Genomic DNA, 14,119 nt, shown 5'->3' with positions numbered 1-14,119 from the left:
CTCATCAGTGAATTCAGTAAAGTTGCAGGATAAAAAATTAATACACACAAATCTGTTGCATTTCTATACACGAACAATGAAATATCAGAAAGGGAAATTAAGGAAGCAATCCCAATTTACCATCGCATCAAACAGAATAAGACACTTAGGAATAAACCTATCTAAGGAGACACAGACCTGCACTCTAAAAACTATAAGATGCTGATGAAAGAAATCAAAGATGACACAAACAGATAGAAAGATATACCATGTTCTTGGATTGGAAGAATCAATATTGTCAAAATGACTATACTACCCAAGGCAATCTATAGATTCAATGCAACCTCTATCAAATTACCAATGGCATTTTTCACAGAACTAGAACAAAAAATTTTAAAGTTTGTATGGAAACACGAAAGACCCCAAATAGCCAAAGCAATCTAGAGAAAGAAGAACAGAGCTGGAGAAATCAGGCTCCCTGACTTCAGACTATACTACAAAGCTACAGTAATCAAAACAGTATGGTACTGGCACAAAAACAGACACATAGATCAACAGAACAGAATAGAGAGCCCAGAAACAAACCTACACACTTATGGCCAATTAATCTATGACAAAGGAGGCAAAAATATACAATGGAGAAAAGACATTCTCTTCAATAGTGGTGCTGGGAAAACTGGACAGCTACATGTAAAAGAATGAAATTAGAACATTCTCTAACACCATACACAAAAATAAACTCAAAATGGATTAAAGACTTAGATGTAAGACCGGATATTATAAAACTCCTAGAGGAAGACATAGGCGGGTCACTCTGACATAAATCACAGCAAGATCTTTTTGGATCCATCTCCTAGAGTAATGGAAATAAAAACAAAAATAAACAAACGGGACCTAATTAAACTTAAAAGCTTTTGTACAGCAAAGGAAACCATAAACAAAATGAAAAGACAACCTGCAGAACGGGAGAAAATATTTGCAAATGATGCAGTTGACAAGGGATTAATCTCCAAAATATACAAACATCTCATACAGCTCAATATCAAAACAAATAACCCAATCAAAAAATGGGCAGAAGACATAAATAGACGTTTCTCCAAAGAAGACATACAGATGGCCAACAGGCACATGAAAAGATGTTCAACATCACTAATTATTAGAGAAATGCAAATCAAAACTACAGTGGGAAAAAAAAAACAAAACTGCAGTGGGATATCACCTCACACCAGTCAGAATGGCCATCATCAAAAAGTCTACAAACAATAAATGCTGGAGAGGGTGTGGAGAAAAGAAAACCCTCCTACACTGTTGGTGGGAATGTAAATTGGTACAACCACTATGGAGGTTCCTTAAAAAACTAAAAATAGAGCTACCATATGATCCAGCAATCCCACTCCTGGGCATGTATCCAGAGTAAACCATAATTCGAAAAGATTATGTTCATTGCAGCACTATTTACAATAGCCAAGACATGGAAGCTACCTAAGTGTCCATCAACAGATGAATGGATAAAGAAGATGTGGTACATATGTACAATGGAATATTACTCAGCCATAAAAAAGAATAAACTAATGCATTTGCAGCAACATGGATGGACCTAGAGATGATCATACTAAGTGAAGTAAGTCAGACAGAGAAAGACAAATATCATGTGATATCACTTATATGTGGAATCTAAAAAAATGATACAAATGAACTTATTTACAAAACTGAAATAGACTCACAGACATAGAGAACAAACTTATGGTTACCAAAGGGGAAAGTGGGGGAGGGATAAGTTAGGAGTTTGGGATTAACAGATACACACTACTACATATAAAACAGGTAAACAACAAGGTCCTACTGTATAGTACAGGGAGCTATATTCAATACCTTGTAATAATCTATAATTGAAAATAATCTAAAGAAGAATATATACATATATATAATTTTTTTGGCCACGGGGCACAGCATGTGGGATCTTAGTTCTCTGACCACGATTGAACCCGTGCCCCCTGCAGTGGCAGCGTGGAATCTTAAACACTGGACTGCCAGGGAAGTTCATATATATATAAAATTGAATCACTGCTGTACACCAGAAACAAACACAACATTGTAAATCAACTATACTTCAATTTAAAAAATGGTTAAAAAAAATAAGTTAAAGAAATTAGTTTTAGGAGGACTGATTTTTTTCTTTTTTTACTTAAAAAGGCATTTTACAAGTGAAAAACGCAAGTTATTCAATTGAATTCTAATTCTTTGGTTAAAAGGAAATGTTACTCTCTGACAAGGATAGAATTTTAAAAACGTATAAATAACAATGTAAAAACAATGAAGTTATAAGTAAAAGTTCAAATAGATTTCCTTTTCTAAATAGCTTTATTGAGAGAAAATTCACATGCTATACAATTCACCCATTTAGAGTGTATATTTCATTGTTTTAGTATATTTACAGAGTCGCGCAGACATCACCCCTGTAAGAAACCATATCCTGTCACCAGCTGCCCCTCCTCACCTTCTGCCATCTCCCGGGGGGTCGTGTCCACGCCTGGGGGCTGTGTCCGCTCCTGGGGGTCGTGTCCACTCCTGGGGGCTGTGTCCACTCCTGGGGGGTTCGTGTCCACTCCTGGGGGGTTCGTGTCCGCTCCTGGGGGGTCGTGTCCGCTCCTGGGGGGTTCGTGTCCACTCCTGGGGGGTTCATGTCCGCCCCTGGGGGGGGTTCATGTCCACCCCTGGGGGGTTCGTGTCTAGTCCTGGGGGTCGTGTCCGCTCCTGGGGGGTTTGTGTCCACTCCTGGGGGGTTCGTGTCCGCTCCTGGGGGTCGTGCCCACTCCTGGGGGGTTCGTGTCCACTCCTGGGGGGTTCATGTCCGCTCCTGGGGGGTTCGTGTCTGCTCCTGGGGTTCATGTCCGCTCCTGGGGGGTCGTGTCCACTCCTGGGGGCTGTGTCCGCTCCTGGGGGTCGTGTCCACTCCCGGGGGTTCGTGTCCGCTCCTGGGGGTCGTGCCCACTCCTGGGTTCAGCCCTGGCTCTGGTCACTCCTCCTCCCACACTGACCTGGGCGTCTCTGGGGTGATGCTGGCTCCTGGGCTGGTCCCCCGGGACTCAGTGCTGTGAGGCAGCCACGTTGGGGAGGCGCCCCTGCCATTCAGCCACCGTGGACAAGCGGGTGGAGAAGTCGCGGCTTCAGGTCACTTCGCCAGCCCGGTGCCATCTGACTGCCCTTTGCCGCATGAGTCCAAGCGAGAACCACCCTGCTGAGTCCAGTCAGCCCACAGGACCCGAGAGGCAGTCACCAATTGCCCTTTGGGCCGCTGAGTTTTGGGGGCCGCTAGGCAGTGGTGGACCCCTGAAACACTGTGTGGAACTGACCCCTTCACAGCCCCGTCCCCAGAGCCCAGAGTGGGCCTGGGTCCCTGGTGCCCTCGCCCCACACACCCAGGCAGCACCCCCTGCAGTGGTCCAGCAGTGCCAGCCTCTCGTCCTGTCCTGCGTGGTGCCCAGAACTTTCTGAGACACCCTCTGGTCCTGTGAAGGTTCTTGTGCCAGCTCTCCAGGCCCGACCCTCCCATCCGTCCCCAACTCCCAGGCCCACCCCCTCCTCTGCCTGGACCTCTGTCCTGCATCCCACCACCTGGGGATCCCCACTTGGGGAAACCCGGTCCTCCCTCCCAGCATCCCCACCGCTCCCTTAGAGGCATCTTCCACACGTTATGTAATCTGTCGACAGGTCCATTTCCCACACGAGGCCAAGAACCCCCTCCGAGGCGATCAGGTGGCTGCGGACACTCAGTCTTCTTCCGCAGAGCCTGGCTTGTCGTCAATAATAAATAAGTCAGGAAATGTAACTGAATGAACACTGTGTTCAGACCACCCCGTGAGAACAAACAGGGCTGCGAATCAGGAGCCCCCCAGGCAGGCGGGTGGGGACCCTGAGAGTGCAAGAGGTGGGCTCCAGGGACCCTGAGGGGTGCTCGTGGGGAGGCAGGGCGGCTGACCGGCAGTGGGACGTCCCACGGGATGGGGCAGGGGCTGGTCCTGAGTCGGGGCGGGCAGACCCGGGGGAGCTGCGGTCGCTGGCCTGGGGCCGGCCGTCTGGGCCCACGGCTGCAGAGGCTGCGGCTGGTTCCTGGGGTTCCCACGTGGGCCAGCGTCCTGCCTTCCTGTGTGGCCCGGCCACCGGCCACTGTGTGTCCGGTTTCTCCTGAGGAGGGAGGAGACTTCTCGAGAGGGTGAAGGCGGGAACAGAGGCGGGGCTGGGAGCTGCTCCCGCGATTCTGCGGCAGCTTTGCCCCAGGCTCCCTGGAGCCTGGCTCCTGTGTGAATCTCTGTTTGGGGGCTGGGAGTCTTTTCCGGAAGCCACAGCCTGGCCAGCCTCACCTCTACACAGAGGAGCCGGTGGGACCCAAGATTCAAAGGTAGGGCCGCTGAGGATTTAAGCCGTTATCAGCTCCCAGAGGGCGTTTCTCTGCAGGGAATGTCCACTCTCACACGTTTGCTGGCACGTCTTATTCTTCTGCGTGTGAGCGCTGGGCGGCCTGCACGCGAGCGCTTGTCAGGGCTGTACCTGTGGGTCACCTCTCCTCGTGGGCACCAGAGGCTCAGCCGCCTCCCCGCTCGGAGAATAAGTGAGGCCGGGTGGGTATCGGACCCACACGAGGGGTTTATGCTCTAAATATGGTACCTGTGGTTGTATAATCTAATTTATCAGGATGTGTAACGTTTTGGGCAAGATTTGCTTTGTCGGGCTTTTGTCAGATTGAGACGCTGTGGCATCACACCTGACGTTGATGTCGGAAGGCAAAACCGTGGAAGGATGCCTGAGCCGAGAGACTTATAAACGAATGTCCGAGAAACGAGATTCTCTCCATAGAGGATATTTCAGAACAAGCAGGGGCTGCGAATGCAGGGTTCTTCAAGCTCAGGACCAGCTATGCCTCCAGGGCCCTGAGTTTAATTCTGGCAAAATGTGTACAGTACAGAATTCACCACCTTAACCATTTTTTAGGTGTACAGCTCAGGGGCATTAAGCGCCTTTTCACTGTTGTGCGACCTTCACCACCCTCATCTCCAGGACTCTTTCATCTTCCCAAACGGAAACTCTGTCCCCATAAAATAACACCCCCCACCCCCAGACCCTGGAAGCCAGCCTCCTGCTTCCCGTCTCTGTGGATTTCACTCCTCCAGGAAGGATCACATAGTGGGAAGCAACCACACAGAATCTGTCCTTTGGCGCCTGGCTTATCTCACTGAGCATCACGTCCTCCAGGTTCTTCTGTGTTGTAGCAGGTGCCGGAGTGTCCTTCCTTTTTAAGGACAATAATGTTCTATTATGTGGACAATAATGTTCTATTATGTGGACAAACGTATTATGTGTCCATCCATCGATGGACCCTCGGGCTGCTCCCCCCTCGGCTGTTGTGAGTGATGGGCTGTGAGCACAGGTGGGCTGTGACCTTCCATGAACTGGACTTTCTCCAAGGGGTACGGCGTTCCCGCGCCGTGTGGGCTGTCTGATTGATCAGGCACATCGTAACCAATTGCGTAAACTGGGTCTGCGAACTTTTCAAGGGCCTAAGAAAAGGTTTGAGACCAGAAAATATTTTTTTCCTGGTTTAAAGTACAAAAAGAACACTGCAGGTTTGAAAGTTAAAGGTGTTCAAGTTGTGATTGAAATTTAGCTCTTACGTAGTTGTGACATAATGATTATATTTGATAGGTTTGATATGATGTGGGAACAGGGTTTACAAAGTTCCTACAATGGCTGTGGGGTTGCCATTTATCTTGGAAACTGCTTGTACGACTCAACTGTCTGGTGTCATTTTCCTTGAGTCGTGTGATTTGAGGCATCCGAGACCTCTGACCTGCTATGAAGGAAAACAAGTGAGTTCCCGCGCCGTCCCTGGAGCCTGTGTCCGGTGGCCCTCACAGGTCAGCAGCAAGGCAGAGCGCCGTGGTCAGCACAAGGGCGCTTGTCCAGAGCTTGCCCAGCATGGGGGCTGGTCCACCACGCAGGGGAGGAGACGGCCAAAGAGACAGGCTTCAGAGGGAACCAGCCTTGCCCACACCTGGCCTGCCAGGCTCCAGGATACAAGGCCGTCCTCGTCTGTGGGGTTGTTATGCAGCCTGGCAGACTGATACGGGCATCCCGTGTGATGGGTCAGGGGGCACATTTGGCTTCTCAGGCTGGTCCTGAGTTGGAGGAGGGGCAAAGCCAGGGAAGCTGGGGGCACTGACCTGGGGCTCGCATCTGGGGTCACTGAGAGTTTTGGCCAGCTCCCCAGGGTGGCTGCTCCAGGCTGTGGGTCTGTCTGTAGGTTCAGTCTCCCAGGACCAGAGAGTGTGTCTTGGGTTCCACCGTGGAAACACTTGTCCTCCTCCCAAGGGCCGATTCTGAGTGGAGGGACAGGATCCTGGGCGGGGCCGGGGCCTGGGAAGTGCGGGCGGCAGCGCCCGGTGAGGCCCCAGGACTCAGAACGGCCCACTCACATCTGCCGACCTGCGATGGGGTTGCAGGGAGACCTGCAGACACACTTGGACCTCTGCCGGCACGTAGGACGCACGTGTGGGAAAGGTGCGTCCCAGCTTTGCAGGTGCTTTTTTTTTGAGGGGAAAAGTTTAAAACACTGTTGTCGAACACACGTTGAAATAGACTTTGAGGTGCTTTTTCAAAGGTAAAATTTAAAAGAGAAATGGTATTGTTGTCACTAAGACCTGCATCCTCTGCTCTCTTTTCTCTGCATCTTCATCCCTTTTCGGCATCCGCAGATCCAAATAGGGCTCTGAGTTCATGCTATTGTGTCTCTTTTGAAAGAGCAAAACTTCAGAATGAAATGCTTTAGCACTGCTTTTGTGGCTCCTGAGCTATGGCTTACTGGAGACAAATTTAACTCTAAAATTACAGAAAACCAAAACTCAGAGAAGTGAAGAGTCCTGTGACTTGCCATTTTCATGAACAAAAGTGTAAACGAAGCCACTCTGAGATGTTCTGTGTTGCTCAATTCTGTCCTGACTGAAGGCACAGGGTAATTTCTGGATATTTGCATGGGGCCAAAAGAGTCTGCGCTGACAGACAGGCATGGTTCTGGAGCAAATACCAGCCTGGTTGTCTGGACAGTGTGCTCTGCGTGAGGTGCAATGTGGAGACAAACCAGACCCCTGCCCGCCCACCCCCAGGCGCCCAGCACCGCTGCCCCGCCAGGCCCCCGCCCACGACGACCTTCCTGGTCTGAGGATCTGCCCCAATCGGGCGGGCTCGGGGGGCACCAGGCCACCCCCCCCGTCTGTGCTCCACCCGGCTCTGCTCTCCGGAAGGCTCTGAGGGCTGGGCCTGCTCCAGAACAGGTGCAGGAGTTTAAAACGCAGATTTCCGCGGTGCTTCGCCAGGCAGATGACCCCGTGCTTCACGGAATCATCTGAAAACCGACGGTTCAAAGGGGGCCCACCCCTCATTTCACAGGGAGGGGAACTAGGGCCCAGAAAGGCCCGGTGGTCTCCCCAGATGCCCCGCAACAAATAAAGTGACCTGGGACAGTCTGAGGGTGAGGGCCGCGGGCCCTGAGGACACTCGTCCTGTCACATCGCAGGGTCCAGAGCTGGAGACCAGAGGGGACCGCTGCCAAGATGGGCCCAAAAGAGAAGCGAGGAGAGATTCTGGGCGCGCTAACCTCAGAGACGCTCTTGTCTAAACCAATAAAGGGCTCGATCGCTCCCCAGAGAAAGGCTGTTGAAAATATATTTTCCACTCAGTGATAAAGAGAAATTTGCTACCAAGCCCTAAAGTGACACAGAGGACCCTCAGGTGCATATTAGGAAGTGGGAAAAGCCACCTGAAAGGTGACACACTGCACAGCTGCAACCCTGGGACGGTCTGGAAAAGGCACAGCCATGGGGACGTGAAGGGATCAGGGTCGGGGTGGGCGGTGCCAGGGCTGGGGTATGAACAGGCAGAGCACAGAGGAGTTTCTGGGCAGTGAAACGACCCCATATGATTCTCAAGCGTAGGTACACTTCATACGTGTGTCCAAGCCCATCGCATGTACAACACCAAGACCGAACCCTCGTGCAACGGTGGGCTTTGGTTTATAATAATTATCAAAATCGCTGGATGGATTGCAGCAAATGTATGACACCGGCTAAGATACTGATAATGGAAACGGAGGCGGGGCAGGGGCATGTACGGGAACTCTCTGCACTTCCTGCCCAATCTTGTAAACAAAACCCCTCTAAGAAAACAATGACTATTCATGTTTAAAAATCCATCTGGATGGAGAAAGCCTGGGAAGGGGAGGGGCAGGAGCCCTGCGGGCGGGGCCTCTCGGGGGCCAACAGGCCACGCGCCACGGCCAGCACTGGGCGTCTGCTGCTGCTCTGGTTGCGGCCCGCGACCCTGGTGACGACGCGGGGGACGCACCTGCCACGGTCCCACAAGGTGAGCTACACGTCCCTGCCCCGTCGCTGCACAGTGCAGGGCTGCCCGCACCCAGGCCCGCGGGGCCCCTGGCTCCCAGCCCGCTTTCCTGCCCCGGCTCTGTGCTCCCTCTTCTGTCCCCCCTCCCACGCCCAGCCTGTGAGCGCGCCCGCCTCCCAAGGCTCTCAGGCCCCCGGGACAGCTGACTCCTGACTCACACCCAGGCCCGGCGCCAAGTACCCAGTCCAGTGGCCCCTGCGACCTGGGACAGAAGCTGCTCCAGGGACCCGGCGCGGCGTGGAATGGCAGGGGGCGGGCCCAGGGGAGTGGGGGGGAGGGGGCAGCGGGTGCCGGGGCGACAGTGATCAGCTCGTGTGCATCGTGGTGTGCCAGCGGAGACAACGCGACCTGGCTGTCCTGGGGGCTGTGTGTCACCGCCCTGATCCCCTCGTCCTGCCTCGTCCGCGGTGGCCCCTGCACAGGAGCAGCAGGGAGGACTCCGTGCCGCACGGCCCCCTCCCCGGGGCCCTCCTGTCTGCTTGGTCTCTGGGCGGCTCCTCCTCTGTCCTCGGGTCTCACCCGCTGGGCCGCCCCGACCCTGAGCCCAGACGCCTTTATTCTCAGCCCTTGAGAGCTGAAGTGACTTACCCAGAACAGTAAACGCGGAACAGCGGCTCTTTGGGACCCTCAGTAGTTTTGAGCTTGTGAAGGAGATTTCTGAGAGCCGAGTGGAGGGCCCCTCACAGGTGGTGGGCGGGCGGCAGGCCTGGGCTTCAGTCCAACTCCTTGTTGGCTCTGTGATCCCGGGCAGGTCACCTACCCTCTCTGAGCCGCAGCGTCTCACCTGTAAAACGTGAGAGCGTGGGGAGGGGCTGGAAGCTTCATTCGTGGCACCCCTCCCTGCCTGCTGCTCGGCCGCACAGCCGCCTCTTCTGTCCTCTGTGCCTCAGTTTACCCTCTGCCTCCCTCCCCCGGCTCTCCGTCTTCTGGACCCCCGTGGTCTGCGGATGTTCCAGCACAGTGTCAGGCGGGCGAGCCAAGTTTGCAGGGTGGGGGAGAACACGGGGCTGCGGCGGGCACGGGGGGGGGGGGAGCCATCGGGGAGGCCTGCGAGGAGTACTCAGAGTGCCAGAGCGGCGGCTGCGTCATCAACAGCCTGAGTTCCCAGAAGTTCTGCAGCCCCCAGGCCGTCTTCCAGCAGTGCCTGTCCTGGCAGAAGGTGTGCCCTGCCCGGGCCGGCGAGGGGCGAGAGGCCAGGGAGGGCGGACCCTGGGAAGGAGGGCTGGGGGCCTGGCAGAAGGGACCAGGTCTCCTTTTCCCGTAGCCGAACGGGCACACCTGCCTGGACCACACGGAGTGCTGGAGCGGCTGCTGCGTCACCAGCAGCTACGGGCTGCAGACGTACTGCACGGCCAAGACCATCTTCCTGCAGTGCGTGCCGTGGTGCAAGGTGAGGCCAAGGGCCGCGGGGCCGGAGGGGGGCGCCTGCTGGCTCTGACCGCTGCCCCCAGCCCAACGGGGACTACTGCACGGACCACGGCGAGTGCCGCAGCAAGTGCTGCGTCCAGCCGAACGAGGTCGACCCACACCGCTGCGTCCCCCGGAGCGGCGTCCTGGTCCAGTGCCTGCCCTGGGTGAGTCCTGGAACCGGGTCCAGCCCGCCTGTGGGGCTAACTCCAGCGACTGGCCTGAGGGCGGGCGGGCGGGCGGGCAGTGACCTGGAAGTGGTGTGTCCCCTCCCAGGAGAGGCCGCCAACTGCCTCTGCAGATCGGCCTCTGTTCCCGTTTCCTGAAGCAGAGCCCGGATGAGGCGTCAGAAAAGGGCACGGGTCACGGGGGGTGGGTTCTCAGGTCCACCAGGGTCGCAGCAGGACACAGCGCTGGATGCCCGGGGAAGGGCCAGCACAGCGGCGGGGGGCGGACCCACGGGACGGGGCAGCACCGGGACTCACTCCTGTGGGGCTGGACGAAGGGAAGGACTGTCTCGGGGGCCTCCCCCCCATCACCTTCCCCAGAAGAAGGAGCTCAGTGAGGCGGCCCCCCAGGACGCAGGACCTGAAGACACCACGGAGGACGGGGTAGGGGGGCCGCAGAGGGACGTGGGGCACGGTGACCGGAGGGGCACGGCGAGCGGCTGGGAGACAACACTCTGGTGCCCGAGCTCAGACTCCGGGACCCGTGACTGCAGTCTGACGGAAAAGGTGTGTCGGGGCCCCGAGGGTGAGAGCCAGAGCTTCCTGAGCACGCCCACCTGGCCCGTCAGCACCCAGAGCGGCGGTGGGTGCAGAGGTGCCACGACAGTGAGTCCACGGGTGTCCCGAGGGTGTCGGAGACAACCAGGCCGCTCCGCCGGCAGCCTCGCCCAGAGGCGCGGACTGTCGGTCCCGAGGACAGTGTGGCCCTTACAATCCAGCTGCCCGAAGGCTGCGTCTCCCCGTGCGTTTCCTAATTTTGCTGTGTCTTCTAGTGACTTGGACCCGGTCTGTGCCCTGGAGACCTGCCTGGACCCTGAGCCCCGCACGTGTTCAGGCTGCTCTTCCCGGGATGGTGAAAACCTGCAGGTATCAGACGTCTAGCTGTGAACTCCTGAGACCGCCCGCATCCGGGTGGCCCCTACTGGAACCTCGAGGTGATAACTTAGCATCAGCAAACCTCCCGACTGAGTGAGTGTTTCTGTGGACGTGGAGACACCGGGTCTCAGCTCAGCACCGTCCTAAGGAGCCCCCTTCACCAGAGACCGAGTCTCCCCAGAGGAAAGGGCAGGTGCAGACACGTCCCTCCCCCGCAGGCGCACACAGATGACTGGTCACTGCAGGTAAGTCATCAGTTGGCCGTTCCAACTGGAAAGGCTCCCCTGACCTTGCGGATGGCGCAGTGAGGACACTGGAGCCCGCTAAAGACCCCTGGGGGGGGGGCTCCCACTGGTCCCACCTTCCCCTGGAGCAGAAGTGCTGGCTGATCTAGAAACTGTTCCCTCTGGTGGCTTCTCGGGGCAAACACCAGAGCCGCTCCTCTGCACCCAGAGTGCCAGAAATGTCACTGTCACCTTCCTCTGTGCCCAGCACCCACCCCGCAGACACCAGGCTGCTTTTCTGGGCTCTGCTAAAACAATTCTCCACCCTGTGCCTCCCCGCTTCTGCCTGCTCCTCCTGGGCTGGAGATGACTATGACAGTACTTGCAGGGTAAGTCATGAGAAGCCGTCGCTCCCACCCTAATAGTGAGAACAAGCCAGGTAAGCCACAAATTATAGTTGTTTTTTTAAAAAAAAGAATAGATTTAAACGTAAAACATAAAACTGTAAAGCATTTAGAAGAAAAAGAGGAGAATAGTTTCATGATCTTGGATTAGACAGAGGTCTTAGTCATGACCAAACACCACACATAACAGAAAAATTAGATAAATTGGATTTCATAAAAATTAAAAACTTTTGTTCTGTGATAGACACAGTTAAGAGAATGAAAAGACAAGCCACAGACGAGAAGAAATGACACATCTGACAAAGGACTCGGATCCAGACTATACAAAAAACTCTCAAAAGTTAAGTGAAAACAACTCAATTAAGGGACATTCCTGGTGGCGCAGTGGCTAAGAATCCGCCTGCCAATTCAGGGGACACAGGTTCAAGCCCTGGTCCGGGAAGATCCCACGTGCCACGGAGCAACTAGGCCCGTGAGCCACAACTACTGAGCCTGCGCTCTAGAGCCCACGTGCCACAACTACTGAGCCTGTGTGCCTAGAGCCTGTGCTCCGCAACAAGAGAAGCCCCTGCTCGCTGCAACTAGAGAAAGCCTGCAGGCAGCAATGAAGACCCAACGCAGCCAAAAATAAATAAATTAAAAAAAAAAACCAATTAAAAACGACAAAAAATTTGAACGGACATTTCACCAAGACAATATACAGACAGCTCAGACGCACGAGAAAGCTGGTCCACCATCATTAGCCCCGAGGGAAACGCAGAGCAGGCTGACGTCCAGCCTGTGATTAGACGGACCAAGGGCCGCCAGGCTGCAGAGCCTGGGGCACCCGCGGCGGACGGGACGTCGGCGGCCTCGCGAGCAGCGGGGGGCGGCCGCGCACACACTCACCAGGTGCGCTGAACACCTGTGTCGCACCCTGACCCGCTCAAGCTCTTCATTCTTGCTCCTGACGCTGCTGCGTGAGTGGACAAACGTGGTGCATCCCCGGACGGGAGGCCCCGCCGCCCGAGGAGGAGCGGCCTCAGAGGCCACGCCCGCGAGGCCCCATCCACGCGATTCTCCAGAAGAGGCTGCAGGCTGGGGGCGGCACGACTGGCCGCAGCAGGGCTTCCGGGGGCGACGAGAGGCCAGGCCCCGGTTGTGAGGGGTGCGTCAGTCTGTGGCTTTCCTCACGGCTCACCCGACTTGGGGAGACTTTACTGTCGCTCGTGAGCCCCACGTGAAACGAATCTGGTGGAGCCCTGGGGACGCTGGTGTGTTTGAGCTTGTGCGGCAGGGAAGCAGGACGGACGTGAGGAAACAGGCAGCCGCCACAAGCTGAGGACCCCCGCGGCTGGCCGCTTGGCATGCAGGGCTCTTGGGGAGATGGGCAAGGAGAGGACGCTTGGACCAGCCCTGGGGTCGGGGCCGCCCGTGGGTCGTGGGTCGAGGTTCACCGCAGGACGCCCCCCTCCCCCCAGGGTCCTCTGGGCGGGCGAGTCTGCAGGAGGCCGGGCAGGCCTCGGGGCTCCGTCCAGCGTCCGCCAGGCCGCCCTCTCCCCCGCAGGCCACCACTCGTCCACCTTCCGTCTCTGCGGCTTTGCCTGCTCAGGACGCTCCGTGGAGACGGACTCACACGATCCGGGGCCGCTGTGGCTTCCTTCACGGATCACGATGCTCTCAAGGCTCATCCACGCTGTCAAGTGAGGCAGAACTTTGCTCCTTTTTGTGGCTGAGTAACATTCCACCGCGTGGCTGCAACTACATGCTGTCTACCGGCATCCGTGGAGGGACACGCGGGTTCTTTCCATTTCTGACTCTTCTGAGTAAAGTTGCTGTGCACATTCCTATACACGTCCTCTGTGGACACAGGTTTTTAATTCTCTGGGCCTATACCAGGAGTGGGACTCTGGCTCATACAGTTACTCCACGTCTCACCTCTTAGGAAATGCCAGATTGCTCTCCACAGCACCCGCGCCCTATCACACTCCCACAGGCGCTTTGCCCACACCCTGCACGACGCTGCTTATGGTCTGTCTTCTTGGTCCTATCCCAGTGGGCGGGAAGTGGATCCCAGAGTGACTGCAGCTCGTTCTTTAAAAACAACAAAACAGGACTTCCCTGGTGGCGCAGTGCTTAAGAATCCACCTGCAGGGGACACGGGTTCAAGCCCTGGTCCGGGAAGATCCCAGATGCCGCAGAGCAACTACAACTAAGCCCGTGCGCCACAACTACTGAGCCTGCGCTCTAGAGCCCACGAGCCACAACTACTGAAGCCCGCGCGGCTAGAGCCCGTGCTCCGCAACAAGAGAAGCCACTGCAATGAGAAGCCCGCGCACCGCAACGAGGAGTAGCCCCCGCTCACTGCAACTAGAGAAAGTCCACGTGCAGCAATGAAGACCCAACGCAGCCAATAAATAAATAAATAACAACAACAACAAAACCGGGACTTCCCCTGGCGGGGGCACGGGCTCAATCCCCGGTTGGGGAACTAAGATCCCACATGCCCGCCCGGCGCCGCTCCCAGCAAGGCCAGAAATAAATAAATAAAATAAACCCAGCAAAACCAGAA

At 55.5% G+C, this 14,119-nt stretch overlaps 2 protein-coding genes across 7 annotated transcripts in view; one reads left to right on the top strand and one right to left on the bottom strand.

The window, feature by feature from the left end:
* P2RX2 (purinergic receptor P2X 2) overlaps positions 1–10,046 on the bottom strand; it is a 24,704-nt gene extending 14,658 nt beyond the window's left edge. The window contains exons 1-2 of one of the 6 annotated variants that reach the window (XM_067701302.1): positions 9,326–10,043; positions 9,019–9,214 (exon numbers count right to left, since the gene is read on the bottom strand). The gene's annotated coding sequence lies outside the window, so the exon portion shown is untranslated. Of the gene's footprint in view, positions 1–9,018 lie in introns of all 6 variants that reach the window. The other 5 variants (XM_067701304.1, XM_067701308.1, XM_067701306.1 and 2 more) reach the window with 5 other exon arrangements.
* Positions 8,673–14,119, top strand: LRCOL1 (leucine rich colipase like 1). Its single transcript, XM_067701397.1, has 5 exons — positions 8,673–8,696; positions 9,392–9,589; positions 9,695–9,820; positions 9,882–11,603; positions 11,813–14,119. The coding sequence occupies exons 1-4, from the start codon at positions 8,673–8,675 to the stop codon at positions 10,161–10,163; spliced, it is 630 nt and encodes a 209-aa protein (XP_067557498.1). The 3' UTR covers positions 10,164–11,603; positions 11,813–14,119.

This window comes from Pseudorca crassidens, chromosome 12 (genome assembly GCF_039906515.1).
Source record: "Pseudorca crassidens isolate mPseCra1 chromosome 12, mPseCra1.hap1, whole genome shotgun sequence".
Taxonomy (NCBI): domain Eukaryota; kingdom Metazoa; phylum Chordata; class Mammalia; order Artiodactyla; family Delphinidae; genus Pseudorca; species Pseudorca crassidens.
Note: the sequence above shows the minus strand (reverse complement) of the source record. Positions and strands in the feature narration are given on the sequence as shown.